Below are 19,777 nucleotides of genomic sequence, written 5' to 3' on the forward strand. Positions count from 1 at the left end.
ATTATACTGGACTTTTTACTTTGAGGTGCTCTCTCATGTTTTGAGCGTTACTCTCAAACCATTGCCACTAGTTGCCATTTTTGGTGTTTCTGAAGATGCTACCCTAAACCTTAGTCGTAAGCAACTGGATATTATCGCTTTCACTTCACTGCTGGCACGACGTTGAATTTTGCTGTCTTGGAAAGCTCCTCACCCTCCAGCCCGATCACGTTGGCTGGAAGATGTTATGTTCTTTTTAAAATTGGAGAAAATAAAATTCAGACTCAGAGGAAATGTTAATAAGTTCTCACAGGTGTGGCAACCTTTTATCATTTACTTTAACTCATTGAAAACACTTACAACAGACTAAACTTTTGTATCATGGGGTTCCCTTTTGTTCTGGTTTTGGGGGGGAATTGATTTTTTTGTTTTGTTTTTTTTGCTGTTGTTTTCTGTGTGTGGGTTGTTGTTTTTTGTTTTTCTTCCTTTTTCCCTTTTTTTTATTTTTATTTTATCTGTTTTATTGTTATCACCAGAATTTTAATGGCCTAATCTGTCTTGATATGTGTCTTTGTATCGGTTGGTACTTGCTGTATTGGGCCTGATATGTCAAATTACATGTGCAAAACTCTATAAATAAAGAGGGGAAGAAGTGAAATTTTAGTCCAAAACGTTGCAGAAGGAGCCAAAAGCAGCACAAAACCCTCCAAATTTTTAATGTAAAATGTTTATTTATTTCTTAAAGTTATACAGATACAATAAAGCAAGAAATCAACAATATAAAACCAGCCATACACTTCAGATAAAAACACTCACAAGATTCACAATGAATAAAAATGATTTGACAAATTAAAGGTGCATTATTTCTCACAAGATATACCATTATTGATTCTAATTTACAATGATGTTCATGATTGGATTAAAATGTATCAAGTTGTATCCTTCAAGTAATTCAAGTAACTAAAATAAAAACTAAAGTCTACCAACATGGCTCTATGATTCTTACCACATAAACATGGCTAGTTTTGTTCTTTCTGTAAATAAGTTAGAAGTTTTCATAGTGATGCATGAAATGGGCCTGATCCCTCTTGTTCATCTGCTGGCAAGCTTTCTCCACATTTTTGGTCAGTCCTGGAGGACCACAGCTGAACACTCCAATTTTACCCACCTAAAGAAAATGATACAAATTCAGACGTTACAATAATCCACTCATGTCGTCCGTCGTGTAAATAAGGACAGATGAAGGTCTGACCTCTGGATGAACCTCCTGCAGGGAGCTAAAAAAGGAGACGAAGGGCGGGCGGCCAAAGTGGGTGACGGACCTGAGGCCGGTGAAGAGGCTGCGGTTCCACACTTTTTGAAAATGGCGCTCACACACGTACTGCACACACAAAGATGGGGAAATTTATTAGTGAGTACAGTGCTCATGTGAATCCTGACAAGAGTTCAGTTCACTTCATTTGCTTTAAAAGTGTCGTTAGACTGCCTTTCAGGGCAGCTGGGATTCAGTCTCAGCAGCCTTCCTGTGTCTCATTCTAGTGGAGCTTTCAATTACAGGTTCATTGTAGCTTGTTTTTTTTTGTTTTATGCACTGATTGCAGCGGTCCTGTAGTATCTTGCTGTTTAAGACACTCACCAAACTCTGAAAACTAAGCAAGATGTCAGTCTTACATGTTTACAGAAACACGCACCAGGTTCAGGGATACTACTCACTTTATGCTTCTGTTTGGTTGTTAATCTTCTTTTCTTTGCTTCTCTAGTTTTGTGACCCGTGACCATTAAAACACTAAGTCTCTGGTTGTTTAACGTTAGCCCACTCATTACCTTTCCTCACATGGGAAGATTGATAGCGGTTTGGGTAATTACAATAAATTTGCATACTTTTGTACTTCTAGTGGGATTCAAACTGATCTATACTCTATGCATAAAATCATTTTTCACACTCTAAGAGATGCACCGAGGGCACCGGTATATTGCCTAAGGACACTTTTTGACATGTTAAATGGAGGAGCTTTCTAATTAATGGATGACTCAAAACTTCAGCTAAAAGTCTGGAAACCAGGGAAAACAGCCCCTGAAACTCAGTCATGTGCTCTATCCTACTTGTTTGACCTGTAAAAAGTGGTTTCAAAGGAGCACTTGCTCTGACTGTTCAATAGGAACAAAGCAAATTCTAATCCTGCCCATAAAAGCGATTCTGGTAGGAAATCAGCAAAGTAAAGGTTTTATAAAAATTAGACAAATAAGATGTAATGTGTTTAATAGCCAGCTTTACAGATGTTTTGCACAGGTTAGCTTCCTTGTTAGAAGGCGAGTGACATGAATCTTGTCATCTAACTCTCATCAAGGCATTTGATATCCTAAACCAGGTTTGGTCAACTCCGGGCCTTGAGGGCCGGTGTCCTGCAGGTTTTAGATCTCACCCTGGGTCAACACGCCTGAATCAAATGATTAGTTCATTACCAGGCCTCTGGAGAACTTCAAGACATGTGAGGAGGTCATTTAGCCATTTAAATCAGTTGTGATGGATCAAGGACACATCTAAAACCTGCAGGACACCGACCCTCGAGGCCTGGAGTTGGACACCACTGTCCTAAACAATCCCCTTAATACAAATATTGATTTAATTGTTTGATAAAGGTTTAAATACATTTCACTACACTCTCTATTTCATGTGATACTTTGAAATGGTGACTGTAGATCTCACCAGCATGGTCGTGCGCAGGTCGAACTTTTCAGCCACCTGAGTGATATAAGTGTGGACCGACACCAGATCCTGAGTGTCCATTTCTTCCACCTCCCTGATGATGTCTGACACCCACTCAAACTGACGCTGTGTCCGTGTCACCCAGATGAAGTAAACCTGAAAAAGTACAGGACTGTTAGCAGGACAATTTCAAGATAAAATGTGCTTCAGGTTGTTTCATTCAGGACTCACTTTTTTGCACAAAATCTTGGACCTGACAGAGGACTTGAACACCAGGTCTTTGAGAATCGAAGTGAATGGGGTGACTCCAATTCCTCCTCCCACCAGAACAGACACCTCAAAGTCAATCCACTCCTGATGGCCCTCACCAAAAGGTCCATCCAAGTACAGCTTGGGGTGAAACGAAAGATGAATACCAGTGCCATGAAAATAATGGAGATCCAGAGGAAACCACATGTAAAAACAACCTACCTTTGGATAAGCTCCAAGCTCCAGCAGGTTTTCCTCGGTGTAGAGCTCTCTGAGCTGGCTGGTCCACGGCCCCACAGCTCGGATGTGCAGGCTCAACGTCTCTTCGTGAGGAGCTGATGTGAGAGTGAATGGGTGGTACTCATCCGTGCCCAACATCAGACATGCTATGCGAACCCACTGGCCCGAACGGTAAACAAAGCCCTGTGGCCGCTTGAATTCCAGATGTGTCACACCTGCAGGTAGGATAAGCCATGCACAAACACGTTGCATGATTTCAGTGAAGAAAATGCAGAATTTTCATTAGCAGAGATTGAAATCAGGTCGAGACAGAACAATGAGCCATTTAATGGAGAAAAGCCATGTTTAATCTCCCGAAAGGGTCACCTGATGGCAGCAGCTCAGCTCTGATAACCGGGATCTCCACCTTCTTCCTACTCAGGCTGATTAGTTTGTCCAGGAGGAAGAGCAGGCCAGGTGGGATGAGGTAGATGTAGAAACGAGGCTCTTGAAGCAGAGCGAAACTGCCATGAATAACTGTCTGTCAGGACAAAACCAAAGCTGGTATCACACCGCTGTTCAAAACTGCCCCAGTTGTGCGCTTTGAACCCAAATAGTACTTACAAGAATGTACACGGCAACATAGAGGTAATGGGTGATCCAAAATGCTCGAAAACTGATGCGACGGAAATAATGTGAGGCAAAAACGTACATAAATGCGACCACAAAGAGAAGCAAGACCCCAGTCATTCCTATAAGAAAAGAAAAATGCAGAGCAAGCAAATGAATTATTAAAAAAGTAATACTGCAGCATGTCAGTAATCAACTGTTTCATAGCATACCTGGAACAGTTTCAAAGAACCACCAGTACCACTTGGGAGGAAGTTCAGACCTAACAGGAAAACACGCTAAACATAAACTGGGATAAAATTCAAAATTTGCTACATCTAAGGTTTCGTTTGAAGTCTTACCCGTTGTTTGATACGACTTTTGGGAAGAGACAAGATAGGATGTTAAGGTCGCTGACGGAGAAGACGTAGATGTTGACCACGTGGCCCAAACTGTGAGCAACTGTAATGAAAACACAGACACTGGTGAGCACCACACGAATATTTATATCACCAAACATCAAATCGTGACCATCCTTCTCAGAAATACCGACTTGAGAGGATGATGGCACTCATGGCCATCAAGCGATGAAAGTCAATGGCAGCGTCAAAGGGGATGTATCGATTCAGGAAGGTCTCTCGGCAGAGTGTGATGAGGTTGCGACACACGGTGAGAAGCATGTAAGGAAACAGAAAGGAGATGGCAGCGGCCGAACCACGGGACACGAGGATACCCACAATGGACATCTCGGGGAGACCTGTAGATATAGCCTGCAAGCCGTAGTCTGCGCACAGTAATTGTATTTAAGTTAGATGGGAAAAAAAGGAACATGCTACGGGGTCGTGATGCAATGTGGACACACAAGGAAGATTTCCACTCACAGTAACATCTTTCAAGTGCAACACCAGCTGTGATGCCGTACACGATGATGAAGCACACAATGTGACGGCGATAATTCTCAACGAAACGTTTGAACTGCTGGATTTTCTGCTGGACCGGGTTCTTTATGTACTTCTCGCGCTTTGGCTTCACGTAGACATTTGGAGTATGGACGTTTAACCTGAAAACAGTTGAACCTGTTACATTTTATTCAAAATGTCTTGTTTCCCAATCTAAGTGTTAAAACAGGTGCAAAAAGAAAACAGAAAACATGCAAACACCACAGAAAAAGGTCCCACCCAGCTGGTGGATATGAACATTTCCTGCTGTGAGCAACACTGCAAACCACTGCCCCACCTAGAATGTGTGTCATTAATCCAGCACACTGGAGTATGTGGGTTAATCTAACTTCAAAGTGTTGCAGCATCATAAAAAGCAGCAATTTGTTTTTATATTTTTACAACCCACACATACTTACATTGTCAGGCATTGTGTTTGTGTTTGTGTTTCGATTTGAAAGGTGATTCAGGCGTGCAGCAGGTCACACCTCAGTGAAGTATAAGACTAACACTACACAAGCAAGGATTTCTCGGCAGCTCGGGCTGCCCCTTCCTCTCTTTCTTTCTTTCTTTCTTTCTTTCTTTCTTTCTTTCTTTTTCTTTCACATGCTTGCTGAGTGGAGTTGAAATGCAAGGAAAGGATCCAAGTGAAGGAAGCCAGGAGATATGTTAACACAGTGACAAGCAGCCGATGTCTCTCTTTAAAATGTTTCACGTCTTACTTTGAAAACTACTTTTCTTGTGTGTCTTCTTTTGTTTTCACTTCCCGTCTTTGTCTCTTCACTCCCTTGTTGTTGTCTGCTCTGCTGCTCTCACAAGTGTGTACTTATTCTGTGTGTCCATCAGTCCTTCAATGTGATTGGGCCTTGTCTTTGTCACTCATGGCATCTTCTGCTACTTAGGCTTATCCCTTTTTTTAAGTTTTGCCCCATTTTCCTTTAGTTTGTTTTCTATTTGTTTACTTTGATTGATGAGCTTCATTAGCTTAATTAAGGCTCACCTTTGGTTTTGCATTTAGGTTGTCTTGTAAATGCACTGAATACACCGGGTAAGAGTTTATTTAAAGCTGTGTTACACTTTTGTCTTTCTCGGTATTCATAATTTTCATTCTTTAAAGAACTTAAAGAAACCATACCTTTTCCGCTTGCGTATCTCTGGTCCGTCTGTCTTGTCACTGCTGAAAAAAAAGCAAAACAATATTGAACATCATAGAAATACCAGCTGGATAAAAGAAATAAATAATCCCTGTTTTTTTGTCTTAAGTATTACAAACATTTGTGATGTGAATGAGTTATGACGTCCAGTTTTCTCACCTGTTTGCCGGACAAATGAAGGACACTCTCTGGTCTCGACTCAGCTTTTTCTTCCCCTGTTTCTCCATCCCTGTGCACATGCCAGACACGCAACTGCATCAGACAAGGTCAGAAAAATGAGGATGCTCTTAAACAAAACTTTCTCCAACCTTTGACATTGAGCTGAGCAAACTGCAGCTCCTTCTCGTGATCCCGCAGCAGAAAATGAAAGTCCTCCCACGAGATTTTGTCCTTGTCATCAAAGCCCGCGGCCTGCATCATGGCCTTGATGCCGTCCTCTGCCTGACTCTTTGAAAGAGCACCGTTGGAGATTTCTATGAAAGACCTGCAATTCATCAAAAGGTTGAAAACGACCCATAAAACACACAGAATAAATGTGGTGCACTCATGAAAAAAGGGGAAAGACCAAACCTGAGCATCCTGGCAAATTCTTCTTTTGATAAGAAACCAGTTTCGCCAATGTCGTTCATAGAAAACATGAGTTTGGATTTTTCCTCTGGAGACCCTGAACACATACACACATCATCAGACATCACAATTTAGACATCTGCAAAACAAAAAATTTAAAGGAAGACTTTTTAATCGAAGTACAGCATCAGGTCAGTTAAACTTCTGGGATATTGATCTGGTCAGTTAAGTATCAGAGGGACTTGTTAATCAGTTTCAGTTCTTTTGGTGTTAATGAAATTAACAACAGGTGCACCAGATGGGCAACAATGAAACAACCCCCAAAACAGGAATGATTTGGGGGGTTACTTTCTGACTGTTTATTCACAACTTTTGCATTTGGCTATAGTCAGTGTCACTACTGGTAGCACGAGGAGATACCTGAATCCTACAGAGGTTGCACAGGTAGTTCAACTCCTCCAGGACGACAAATGTGCCGTTACTAGAAAGTTTACTACTTCTCCCAGCACAGTCTCAAGACAATGGAGGAGATTCCAGGAAACAGGCAGAAAGCTGGACAGGACTGTAGAAGGTCCTTAACCCATCAGCGGGATGAGTATCTGCTCCTTTGTGCAAAGAGGAGCTGGATGAGCGCTGCCAGAGCTAGAAAATGATAACCAGCAGGCCAGTGGTGTGAACGTCCCTGTCCAAACAATCACATATAGACTTCATGAGGGTGGTCTGTGGGCCCCACGTCCTCACAGGGCCCCGTGTTCACTTCCTGGCAGTGGAGCCCGATTGTCAGTTGGCAGAGAATACCAGAAGTGGCAGGTCCACCTCTGCTGGCCTGTGCTTTCACAGATGAGAGCAGGTTCACACATTAACTGGCTGAGCTAAATCCAGTAGAACACCTCTGGGACACCAGTTTGCACCTCAAACTGTCCAGGAGCTCAGTGATGCCTTGGTCAAGTTGGGAGGAGATCCCCCGGGACATCATCTGTCGTCTCATTAGGAACATGATGCGATGTTATCAATGATGCGCGTAAACAGGCAGCGGCGATACAAACTACTGAGTCCCATTTTGAGTTGCTGAAATCTTGGCAAACTGGACTAGCCTGACTCATCATTTTTCACTTTGATTTTCATGGTGTTTTTGAATTCAGCCCTCTGTAGGTTGATCATTTTCATTTCCATTATGCAATGTGGCATCCTATTATTCCTAAAAGAGATGTGCTGCTTTAATTTTTTGGAGCAGTGTATCTACAGTGTAACTGCTTTCATGTGTGTGACTGATGTTCTTCAGTTTTACTTGAAGTTGGACTCTTTTTCATGATCCCTTAAATACTGTTCCAGCATTTTTTAATTATTGGAAACCCATTCTTGTTTGTTTTTGGGGTTTTTTTAAATTATTATTAAAAGGATTTCAATTTTAAATGCATTTTTAGCGCATATTTTGAAGTCACTAGTTTTACCTTTCATAAAGATAACAATAACATCCAGAAACTCTTGAAAGGAGAGGTAGCCATTGCCATCTTTATCAGCTAGTGTAAACATGGAGTCCACAAATAAGGAATCGGATTTGAGGCCAAGTGCATCAGCAAACTCCGACGCCGTCAGCTCACACTGGAGAACCTCCCTGGCTTTCTTGTGGGATATGCCGCTCATGTCTCCGGCGTCACGCTTCTCTATTTCCAAGACCTGTGAGGGAAGTGTTATTACATGTCACCATAGTATCATTACTAATATCACAAACGTCAGCAGCATGATGTCATGGCAGGTGAGATCACAATCAAGACCAACAATTAGTTCTGTTGGTTTGTGGTCTGTCTAATTTGACCTTCAACTAGAATTGACGACATTTTGCGGCTGAGCACAAAGCTGCTAACACAGTTGACAGGAGAGAGAATGACATAAACATCCAGAAGGTGACCGTACCTTGGAGAAAGCGTGGCGAATGAAAGTTTCAACAATCTGAGCCCTCTGCTCTCTGGTCAAAGCCTCCTTCAGCAGTCCCTTCTCCCTTATCTCTCTCACTCTAATCTCCGGCCTGACGTCTGTCACCTTCGGGTGCAGGTGCCTGACAAATTCCATACGTTTGCTCTCTTCATCAAAAAACAGCACCTGAATGTGCAAAACATTATTTAAAAAGGAAGAGTGTGATAAAAGCAATGGCTTTTAATGATGCATGCATGCATCTAGGACCAGATGAGGTGAAAAAAAAAGGAGGGCATCACTTTGTCAGTGAGAACGTTGGTGCCTGCACCAGATCCTGCAGCGGCATTTCTGGGTTTTTGGTCATCTGATTGCAAGTCTCTGATTATCCCACTACTCACCAGGTCATACTCTTTTGGCACTTTGAGCAGCAGAGCCTTCTGCTGACAGTCATTGGAGAGAAGGACATCTAGGTAGTCCTGGTTGCGCAGATTGATGCAGCGGTAAGCAGTTCCAGATCTGTCACAGACCTGCAGCCTCCGCTTCTTATCGATCTCCACGCTGACGGGCTGCAACTGTTTTTTATGACCCTGCCACTCGTATGCTAGAGAACATAAGCAGAAGGAGATGAAGGTTGTGATAGCTTTCTGGATAAAATATGGAGAAGTCTAAAAGAACATGAAGCAAAGAAAAACTAAAAAAAATCCATTTTGGTTACCACTTCATCCACTTTAACCATCTCCAGCTTTTCTTGTTTCTAGTAGGTTTAAGGTCAACTATATCCTTAGATTCATTAGTATTATTAGATGACATATTTTTACAGTTAAATTCACATGACTGGCTCATTTTTTAATGAGACATAACTCATAGCTGATGACATAAACTGACATTAAGCTAACCCGACAATGGACACTGCAAATAAATAAAGTTTAAAGTTCTTCCTTTTTAATCTTATTTTGATTTCATACCACTGAGTCCCACAGCCGGCTCCTCTGTTCTGTCACCAGCTTTCCTTCTTCTTTGGAACTTCCTGTAGCGATACTTTCTTAGATACGCCACCAAAGAGGCCACCAGAAAACTCACTGTAAAGGAAAACAATCAAATGCTTCACAATCAAATCAGAGTTTTGCCAAGCAAAAAGACAGCGAGAGCGTGATGATACTTACCAACAGGGAAGAGGAACAAGACAATAATAAATATCCCAAAGCCAGTCCTGCTCCCATCAAAGTAATCAAGTTTTGTGGCATTAGTGCAAGAATGGAGCATTGATGCATTTAGCTGTGTGGGCTGAGGGCAGGGGTCACCTAATGACAACAAAGAGAGCTTTTTTTATTTTTAAAGGACATATTTATATGTAAAACTGAACTGTTTTGATTGTAGACTTAATTTATTTGTACCATCCTTCCAGAAGAATACGTTATTCTGTATATGTGAGGCCTCTGCACTTGTCACCGCAATAAGGACGTCACGATACGTCACACTGCGGATCGCTTGGATCTCTTTATCCGTAAACACACTGGAACCCCAAGAAAAAACACTGAGATGAATAACTCAAATGCAGTGAATTTTCTGTTCAGAAGTTTGTAAATGTAAAGGATAAAATATTCTCTTTCCATTGTATGAGAAAACTGAAATTACCCATTTTGCTTATTCTCAAACCAAAAGCGGTCTCCATTTCTTATACGCTCAAACTGATCCAGCACAATAGCGGAGAAAACAGGACCCGGCCCATCAAGAGTTTCCAGCAGTCCTCCAGGGAAGAGCTCCAGCTTTGAGATGTCTCCATTATACAGTTCTGCAATGTCGTGGAGCAACTGTTGCAACAACACACACGTTTAATTCCCAGGATTAATGCCCAACTTTCTTTACTGTGTGTTTGGTTTTCAGATTTGTACCTGTGGGTTGGTGTGGTTGAGCTCAGGATTAATATCCTCAAATTTGTTGACAGGAGGCAAATCCAGAGCCTTTCTAATCTCAGTGTAACTCCGCAGACCAAAGTCTCTTCCTCGCTGAATGGTCATAGCCACCAGATCTGTCCGGGTGAACCTCAGTGGTCCGTACATAAAATCTATCAAAGCATAAATAAAATCAGAGTGCTGGATATTTATTTATTTATTTATTGGGTTAATTAAGAGAAGTAGTGAATGAGAAAGATTAAAAACCTCTCAAGTCCTCCACAACAATATTATCTTCTCTCTCTGCAATCTGGGAGGCCATTCCCATGAGGAGGTCATCTACATCCTGGCTTTTCTTCATATTAACGTCCTGGGAAAAAAAATGAATGACAGAAAAAGTTTAAAGTCTAGGAATGGGGACTGCATAGTGCAGTAGTTCAGGCTTTAAATTCTGTCACATGCACAGTACTGTACACAAAAAAATGCCTCTCTATGCTCTTCTTTTCTCTCCCCTCTTTCTATCACCCTTTAACCAGTCGTGAAACTCAGAGACTCAGGTTGTTGTTTGTTCTTGGACCGAGATAAACTGATAACTGATTAAACTGACATAATAAGAAAGTGAAGGTGGACAACCAATAAATAGTCAAGTGGTACCACATTTACCTTTCTTTTCCTTTCTGTTGGGAGTGTTGAAATATTTCATTTCTTTCTGTTTCTTACACTCATTTCGGTTGTTTAAATTATTTTTGTGGTATATTTGAGTTGTTTATTTTACTTTACGGTATTCCTACTTTTAAAAAAAAAAAGCAAATTGGAACTGAACAAGACATTTACATAAAGCTAATTTTCTGTTTCATAAATCTGTGGTCTTATGTGTTAAGAGCTTGCCACTCACAGTCTCCTTCCCAAACCTAGTAGATCATTGAGCGTGAATCTGAGTAAATCTGTGATAATTCTGAACTGGAAGATTCAGATATTGTAGATATTATACTTGGGGCCAACAGCGTAGATCACTTTATTAACATAGAGGGACACACGTCCAGGTTACAATGGCAAAAGCCAAAATGGAGTTCTTCTTCCACAGTGTGACCAAGTGCTTCCTCACACAGTGCTGTTTGATTACTGAGGTTCTGTCACTAATACTGTACACTCTTTACCTTACAATTCAAATCACCTTTATAAAATGTAAACCATTTACATAAAACTGAACTCTTAAATATCTTTTCAGTCATCGTTGGGATTTGTCTCTTTTTACGTTTCCACAAAAAATAAAAAAAACAACTACTTTGATCTTGCTCTCACTAAAAATCTTTAATACAAATAAGAACATCAAAATGAAAGCTGGTGTTGAAGCATGTGGTGCACTAGTACTAACTTAATAAAACGCAGCAGTCTAAACAAAACATACCTGACGTTTCCAAAAGCTGTTGCAAAGGCGCATTGCTGGCGATGTGCTCCCATCGATGTTGATAATTTCCCGAAAATTGCAGGTTCTGTTTCTGTAGGAAAACGGAGCGACAATGCACAGTTATTCTCACAGCATCTAGATGTAGGGTTTTACATGGTGTCTAACACTATTCACAGCAGGATACTGAGCTTTTATTATTTCTCCCCAAAGGAAATATGAGAAGCAGGGGTATGTTTCTTTAAACTTGAGAGACGTGTTCCCCATTCCCCCTGTTCCCAGTGGTCCCAGGAAATAATGAATCATTACCTCATATAAACACCAGGTGGAGCCATAGTGATACCAAACCGTATGGCAGCAGCCTGAAACTCAGGCGTGATCCCTGGATCAACAAACTTCTGGTAACCTGCATACATGTAAGTCAGAACATAATAAAAACAAAGTGAAAAAAAAGAGAGTGACAACAACAACAGAGTGAGAATTACTTCTCAAGCATGCAAACTTCTATCGCAGTGAGCCAACAACCGCAGTGAATAAAAGAAACAGTGAAAAAGTGACTGAGGTGATGGAATCATCTGACCATTATCTATTAACTTTCTTCAGCCGTGGCTGCTTATTCAGCACAAGAAGAAGACTCGGGTTAATGCTTTGCTGACGGCACACACTTTTTGTCTAACGCCACCACCGATGGCTCACCTCACCACGGCTTGTGGTCACCGGTGCATGACCTGTTCTTCCCTGCTTCTACATGCACAAGCACTCTGGCTGATTCTTACCTGGGTAAGGAGGAAGCTTTTTGCCATTAAGGTACGCAGGCAGCCATTCATAGAGAGCAATATTCTGTGTGGAAACGAGGCAGGAAAAACAGTCAGTTTTTATGTTTAAACTGTGTATGAATCAGGCATCACGCCGTAGATTGATGTGATAAGGAATCCAGTAGCTTACATTTTAAAAATAATTAATTGTTGGTGAATGATCTATTGTTCTAAAAACAACTAAAAACATCAAGACATGGTCACTGCGGTTCATGACAGCTTGCGCAGGGAGCAGAAGTGCTAATCAAATGAGTGAGGGATGATGCATTCGCCTTTAACGACCACCTAGCATTGATGCAACCTTCTTCTCTCAAGAGTGCAAATTAAATCAGCATCTGTGCAGCGAGAGGATTACGTGGAGACTTTTCCATCTACCTGGAATGTGGCCACAACGGTCTTCCTGGCATTTTGAAACAGCTCCTCGTCTGACCACTCCGGGTGATTGTTGTGGAGTTTGGAGGCGATATGATTGTGGTACCGAAACCAGATAATCCCCTCTGCTGCTGTGAACACGTTCTCGTTAGCCCAGGCATTTCCCATTTCTGGGCAGAAAAGAAGACAGAAAATATAGGAAATTCTGCTCTGCCATCATCTCATTTGGCATTTTTATTCCCACAACACAATATACAGAAATGGGCTTTATAATAAGTATTTTAGAATAAAAATCAACCCTACGATCATTAATTTTCCATGCATCTTTAGCCAAGTGTCCACTTCATTTTGTGTTGATTTGTCTAGATCTGTGACTGCTAACAGAACGATAATTTAGCTACTTGTTTTTAAGAATGTGACAACAGAGTGGTGACAAAAGGAGAAGATCCTCCACTCCCGCCCCAGACAGCCAACAAAAACACTGGTTTCATGACACCTGTATGCCATCTTCTCTGCTATAAAGAAAGGGATTTACTGTGGTTGGCGTGACAGGCCATTTACAAAACAACTAAAGAGTCATAACCCACGTCAGTCTGGAACTCCCTTGACTCACCCTGGCAGACTTTAACCCAGACTGAGGGTGAAGAAGTATTTGCATAAATTTTTTTGGTGTTTGTTTTCTTGATTGGGTGGATATTACCACATAGCGTGCAAAGAGAGTTATGTGATTTGGACATATATAATGTGCAATCACAATGATTTAGTGACGCTTACAAAACAAAAACGTATACTGTGCGGACAAAAGTACTGAGGCACCTGCAATTTTAACGTATAGGGGCTGCTCGGCCTTGGAAACCCATGGCATGAAGTTCCCAGCTCACCCTTCTTGTCCTGATGTGAATGCCGAGGAGGTTTGGAGCTCTGCAGTTATTGAGCCAGCAGAGTGTTGGCAACTTGTCCACACTATCTGCCTCACTTGGCAACTCTGTAACTTTACATGGTCTGCCGCTTTGTGTTGCTATGGTTCCTAAATGTTTGAACCTAGATCTAGAGGGAAGAAATTTCACAACCTTATTTGTTGCAATGGTGACATCCTGCTATAGTATCACACTCAAATCCGGTGAGCTCTTCAGAACGACCCATTCTAACACAACTGTCTACAAAGGCTGACTCCATGACTGGTGCTTGATTTTATACACCTGTGGTGATAAGACTTTCATCCTGTCTCCCTCTCATCACCCCCAACTGGCTGTGGCAGATCTCTACCCCTCCCTGAGCCTGTTTCTGTTGGCAGTTTCTTCCTGTTAAAAGGGAGTTTTTCCTTCCCACTGTCACCAAGTGCGTTTTTAAAGAGGGTTATTTGAGTTTTGCGGTTTTCGCTCTATTATTGTAGGGTCTTTACCTTACAATATAAAGATCCATGAGGTCACTGTTGTTGTGATATGGCACTATATAAATAAAACTGAATTGAATTGAATGAAAACATCTGAATTTAAGAGATGAGGCCCAATATTGTCCATATATTGTGAAAAAACTCAGTATCAGTCTCAATATATATTGACTTTCTCTTTAAGGAGAAGAAAATATACAGATAATAGGCAACTGCATTGTTAAGTTTTGGCAGACTAAATGTCATCTCTTGCAAACAACATTAAGATTTAAAAAATGTAAAATAACACTATTTGTGTGGACTTCCCAAACTCCATTTATAGAAAATAATTATGTTTTAAAAAAGATATTCCCTACATGCTCTATGTCCTTCTATGTGTAACTATCATAATTACACATAGGAGGGTTAATTTTATTCCTTTTCTAATATATTTAATGCTCTTGTCGAATGGGAAGTCAGTGTTTGGCACTATCAAAACTTTGGTTTTTCACCGTAAAGGCCTTGTGCTCCAGCTTCTCTTGTAGAGGGATCAGCAGCGCTCCACATGTGGCGTCCTCGTTTCTTGGGCATGTTCCACTCAGAGCCTGAAGCGAGGAGGCCTCCAGAGAAGCTTCTCAGGGAGTCGGACCAGGAAGTGGAGGGGCCATAAATGGAGCTACCATCTATCCAGGCGCTCACCAAGTTGACCTGTATTGTATAGCGTCCATGTCACATACAAGTCAGGAAAAAACATTTCTCTATAAAACTGCCCACGCAGCTGTTTGCACAGAGACACATTTACTCTGAAGACTGCAGCAGGACCTTAGACGCAACACTAGTTTACAATGGTCAAGATTGAATTGGTACCTGTATGCGAGGGTTACTGGGACTCTGTCCTGACTCTTTGTCCCATGGTCCTCTTTGGAAGGGCAGGAGGACTTTCCCGGAGGCGGTAGGGTCAAAGACAGGGTCACCTTTTGGGACTGGGATGTGCATGAACTCAGGTGGGCAACCAGGAATTCTTGAGTCAAAGATTTCAAATGTAACATGATAACCTGAAAAAATGGAAAATAATTGAAAATAACCTCCTTTTACCTGCTATATACTGTACTACATATGTTAGCAGTTGTCAGAGTAACCAGGCGCTCAGTTGATTGTGAAACTTATTCCACGTGTCCAATAAAGGAGAAGCTGAAAGGTGTTTTTTGTTGTGTTAACTAAGTACTGTGGAAAGTAAAGATCACAGTGATACAGCGGCCATTAAAAGAATGTACACATTTACGATGATTTATGATGATTCATCCAATGAATCATGGAGGACTGCTCTTCCTACATGCTGCCTTTATAGGTTAAAAGTATTTTTATTGTTATTGGCATAGGCGACACTAGCCATGTATTTACTTGGTATTAGTTTCCCAGCCTGAATTTGAAGTATCGCACACCACTATCTCAGCAGATATCTTGGTAACGCCTCCAGACTCTTATTTTGAACAATTATCTAAATTAACGTTAATTTCAGAGGACAACAACACGTAAAACTACACACACATAGTCACCAATCAAATCCGAACTTCATAATGCGCGAAAGGTTTGCTGTCTTTGCCCTAAATTACGTTTTAAAAAAGTTTCCCCCTTGAGAGTGCACCAGTGCATTTCCAGTCAGGATTCTAGGCGTGCCACGTTTCAGTGTCAGTAATATGTGCTTTGTATTCTTCTTTTGCTCAGCGGACCGTTTTATTTTACATTATTTTTATAGCTTTATATTTACCAAAGAAAAGCGAGAGCACGGTCTGGTTGCGTGTGGAGGGCAGACCCGAGGGCCCCTCCGCCAGCAGCCTACTCAGTCTGCGGGGGTTTGGAAGCAGCGGCTCCTGGACAGGTTGGTAGACTCCGTCCCAGTAATGCGCGGGCACGAGGCGCATCAGATGAGTACCTGCGCGAGCACAAGCACAGCGCGGTGATGTAGAGTTTGCAGAGTTCGCCGTAGGCTGCATACTTGAGCAACTCCGTAACTTACCGACAGCTCCGCGTCGGGGATGTCCCAGACTGTTGTACCAGCCATCAAAGCGAGGAACCTCCCAGGTTATCTCACAGTGCGAACCTACATGTCGAGCAAATTGGGATTTATTTTAAATTAACAAAGTTAAAAGAGTCTGAAAACACACAGTCTTTGCTTTCTACTTACGTTCACTAACAGTGAGCACCAAGCCAAACGCAGCACACACACTCCAAACCCATTTACGCAAATCCATTGATGCGAGAGGTGCTCCTCAGCGCAGGATTCGGCCAAGAGGAGTAGTTGAGTACTGAGAAGTGAAGACGGAGTGAAGGTAACTCGTATTTCCTTTTATATCCTTATTAACATATAATAGAGGCTAGTTTTTAAACAAGGCTGCTTTAACAGAAAGAAGAAAAATCCTCCAAGTTTAACTCGACTGCGCTCTAGTTTTTCAAACAAACAGCAAAACCTGACAAAAACCTAAACTGCACCGCTTCATCGCGACATTACAATTTAACTTGTATTTAATGTCTATTTAACTCTAGTCCAAAGAAAAAGTCATGTGTCTTTTACCTCTTGGTATCTGACTGAAGATGAGCAAGTAGTTGATTCTCACCCACTGCAGAGGTTGAAGTGTTGAGCAGAATAGTTCAGTAGCACAGGTGCTGCGAAGGGATGGCGCAATACTAAAGTTTAAATGTGCTGCACAGCTTATCACAAACTGAATGTGACCTGTTTCCCAAATGGGAATGCCCATCATTCCGGGATCACACCTCTTCTCCACAGATTTCCAGTTAATGCATCCTCCTCCCTGGTGAAACGAGGGGGGGGGCCTGCTGTTATAAAAGAAGTGTATGCTCTTTCAACCTTCACACTTAACTTCCTTCTCCTTCAGTGATCACTGACATAACTTTAAGGTAAGATAGTTTGTCTTATTTCTATACAATAGTTTCATTGAGTTTTTATCATCATTATCATTATCATTATTATTATTATTTACGGTGTAATTGAACACACTAAAATCAGGATGGAGCAAAGAGAGGAGCAGTGATTTACATTACAGTGGCACAGGTGGCTGAATGGATGTATAGGATTGCATGTCTTTGTCTGTTAAACAGATGCATTTATTTATTTGCAGCGAAGGTGCACAGTGCCAGAGAAGTTAATAAAGCAGCCATGTTTATGTTTAATCATGCCGTGTTACATAGTTGTAGTAATGTAACGCACCTTATCAGCTGCGAGTAACAAGAGTGTCTATCTCTGCATCTGGGTGGGGAAACTGAGAACTCTGTCACTAACACTGTCTTCTCTGTTACGCTGTCTAGTCTCAGTTGTGTCTGTAAGAGCAGAAGCTAAGATGACTTTCTACGATGACATTTACCCATTCTACCCTCTACAAAGGACTCCGTTTATCTTCAGCAGCCGCTTGCTCACCATTATTCTGGTCTTCGTTGTGTTAGCGGTCAGTCTTCTTCTCATTCTGCCCGGGATACGAGGGAAGTCGGTGAGTGCAACCAAGTCCAAAAAAAGAAAAACTATTACTCACTGCAAATGAGTGACGAAACCTCACAATTGTTCTCTCTCTTTCTGTTGTTGAAAAGTGCAAAAATAATAGCAGTTGTAATGCTGTCATTTCGGTTTCCTCACCTTTTTTTTCCTTTCTAGTCACCTGAAATAATTTGTCTCTGTCTCTTCCTCTCAGCGGCTCTTCTGGACATTTAGAATAATTACCAGCTTGTTCATCGGTGCCGTGATAGTGGGTGAGTTTTGCATTCGTATTGTTTTTCAAAGATTTTATTCTTCCTGCCACCTTTTTTTCGAGACTTTCAAGTTATTTTTTTCCCTGCAGCACTCAACTTCACTAACGACTGGGCTGAGGCCAGAATGACCACAAAAGCCACCTATAAGTCTTTCAGCAACGCGGTGGTTAACGCGGAGATCGGCTTGCATGTCGGACTGTACGGCATTAACGTTACGCTGAAAGGTGAGTCACTGTAAGCAACCTGTGACGTCTCGTCAAATATTCCTGCAATTTTTATTGTGAAAGAAGTCGGTGCTACAACAACATCTTCTGCACATGTCAGAAAAGGCCCTTTTTTATCTGTGTTGCTTAGTAGTATTTACATCTGTTTGATCTCACTCAGGGAATCCTGTTGTACAGTTTAATGAGACCATTGACTACAATGAGATGTTCACCTGGCATAACACTATTGAAGAATATGAGGAAGCTCTGGAGAAAGGTTTACCCAACCCCATTCTGTATATCGCTGAAAAATTCACCCCGAGCAGCCCGTGCGGTCTCATCTTTCAGTACAGATACTCTGGACGATACGCTTCTGCAACGCTCTGGTGATTGTTAATCACTCATAGCTTCATTTTGTCAAATAATACCGTGCGCTCTAATTTTCGGGTGATGTAGAAATTCAAATCCCTGTGCAATAATTGCTCCACAGGACAGCATTTTGCTGCTGGATGCTCGCCAACATCCTCTTCTCCATGCCAGTAATCCGGTACGCTGGGTACATGGTGATTGCCACTGCTGCATTCATCTTCTTCTCCATGATCTCCTTCACCACCATCATGAATGTGCCTCAGTGTGTTTTCTACATAGGAACTGACTCCTTTGAAACAGAATACAGCCATTCGTTTTGGCTGGCCCTGCTAACAGGTAAACACATGAATTTGCACATAGATTTCGCACGTTTTGCACTTGAATTTATCATTCCAAGCCCGATTGTTACTAACTCAGATGATTTTCAGGCATCCTGTGCACCCTCATCGGGCTTCTTGTGGTGATGTTTGACTTTTTGGTCCCTGAGAAGATGAAAGAGGCTTTCAGTGTCGGTGTCGACAGCTGTGAAGATGAGGATGAATCATACAGCGAGGGCTACCTGAATTCATTTTTCCTCGATGGAGTGACAATTTCACCAGTGAATTTAAAAGTTACAGAGGTAAGTAGATTCATGTGGGTTGTTCATACAGTTTTTGAGAAGATTAGTAATCAACAAAGTAACATTCTGCTGCCTGTTAATGTCTCAATCATTTGTTTAAAGCAGCAAAAGTTCTTACCTTTAATATAAGTAAATTCTACTGAGGGACAAAACCGAATAGTGTATTAATAAGGCATTCCCATATTTAGTTTATACGGCCGCCATAGTCACCTTTATATCCATGATAAAGACGTCATTCAGCTAACTTTGATTGTTTTCTTTCTGTGTTACAGGAACATTTATGAAGCTGTGCAGATTCCCTCTCAGGGAGATTTCATTGTTGATACTTGAAGATATTTTTTGTTGAATGTGTTACAGTTAAAGTGTCGACTTTCACATGTGTTAATTATCTGTGTGAGCCTGTAAATAATAATGTCTTAAAATTTAGTCCACTGTAAATGGTCACATTTATAAAGGTCACTCTCATGTTGTAGTAGCTGTAAATAAACATAACTTTGTATGGGATCCATAAAATGTGTATATAGTGTGATGAGTGTGGATGGTAGAGCTCTTGTTGTGTAGCTTGTTTGGTAATGAAACATGAGACAACACAAATAAATATTGATTGCACACAGAGTATACACTTTAAGAATCCGCTT

General features: G+C 41.4%; 2 protein-coding genes across 3 annotated transcripts; one reads left to right on the plus strand and one right to left on the minus strand.

Moving 5' to 3' along the window:
• Positions 1–481: 481 nt before the first annotated feature.
• On the minus strand, positions 482–16,493 carry duox (dual oxidase). Of its 2 annotated transcripts, XM_003443957.5 has the most exons (33): positions 16,375–16,493; positions 16,207–16,290; positions 15,958–16,122; positions 15,057–15,244; positions 14,702–14,897; positions 12,824–12,990; positions 12,410–12,473; positions 11,943–12,039; positions 11,637–11,727; positions 10,496–10,598; positions 10,229–10,401; positions 9,972–10,147; positions 9,731–9,849; positions 9,500–9,637; positions 9,302–9,415; positions 8,735–8,937; positions 8,337–8,522; positions 7,874–8,099; positions 6,426–6,519; positions 6,164–6,339; positions 6,015–6,084; positions 5,837–5,878; positions 4,645–4,823; positions 4,317–4,547; positions 4,126–4,225; positions 3,997–4,046; positions 3,779–3,906; positions 3,542–3,695; positions 3,158–3,390; positions 2,918–3,076; positions 2,687–2,842; positions 1,232–1,360; positions 482–1,147 (listed from the first exon to the last, which is right to left on the minus strand). In XM_003443957.5, the coding sequence occupies exons 1-33, from the start codon at positions 16,439–16,441 to the stop codon at positions 1,025–1,027; spliced, it is 4,581 nt and encodes a 1,526-aa protein (XP_003444005.1). In that variant the 5' UTR covers positions 16,442–16,493; the 3' UTR covers positions 482–1,024. The 2 variants fall into 2 exon arrangements, with proteins under 2 accessions (XP_003444005.1, XP_019217249.1); XM_019361704.2 differs by having other exon boundaries at positions 15,958–16,290.
• A 493-nt stretch (positions 16,494–16,986) lies between these two features.
• Positions 16,987–19,652, plus strand: duox2 (dual oxidase 2). Its single transcript, XM_013270573.3, has 8 exons — positions 16,987–17,105; positions 17,514–17,692; positions 17,891–17,948; positions 18,038–18,172; positions 18,333–18,537; positions 18,642–18,856; positions 18,949–19,139; positions 19,412–19,652. Exons 2-8 carry the CDS (start codon positions 17,546–17,548, stop codon positions 19,421–19,423), a joined length of 963 nt encoding a protein of 320 aa, XP_013126027.1. The 5' UTR covers positions 16,987–17,105; positions 17,514–17,545; the 3' UTR covers positions 19,424–19,652.
• The last annotated feature ends 125 nt before the right edge of the window (positions 19,653–19,777 follow it).

The sequence above is a fragment of the Oreochromis niloticus genome, linkage group LG7 (assembly GCF_001858045.2).
Source record: "Oreochromis niloticus isolate F11D_XX linkage group LG7, O_niloticus_UMD_NMBU, whole genome shotgun sequence".
Taxonomy (NCBI): Eukaryota; Metazoa; Chordata; class Actinopteri; order Cichliformes; family Cichlidae; genus Oreochromis; species Oreochromis niloticus.

Excerpts from the sequence above, each read along its gene's own strand:
- duox (XM_019361704.2), bottom strand. The coding sequence starts at position 16,441 with ATGGATTTGCGTAAATGGGTTTGGAGTGTGTGTGCTGCGTTTGGCTTG. Across the intron at positions 16,291-16,374 it reads GGTGCTCACTGTTAGTGAAC|GTTCGCACTGTGAGATAACC; the intron begins GTAAGTAGAAAG and ends CTCGACATGTAG. Across the intron at positions 5,879-6,014 it reads TTCATTTGTCCGGCAAACAG|CAGTGACAAGACAGACGGAC; the intron begins GTGAGAAAACTG and ends CTTTTTTTTCAG.
- duox2 (XM_013270573.3), top strand. The coding sequence starts at position 17,546 with ATGACTTTCTACGATGACATTTACCCATTCTACCCTCTACAAAGGACT. Across the intron at positions 17,693-17,890 it reads CCGGGATACGAGGGAAGTCG|CGGCTCTTCTGGACATTTAG; the intron begins GTGAGTGCAACC and ends TCTTCCTCTCAG. Across the intron at positions 18,857-18,948 it reads TTGGCTGGCCCTGCTAACAG|GCATCCTGTGCACCCTCATC; the intron begins GTAAACACATGA and ends GATGATTTTCAG.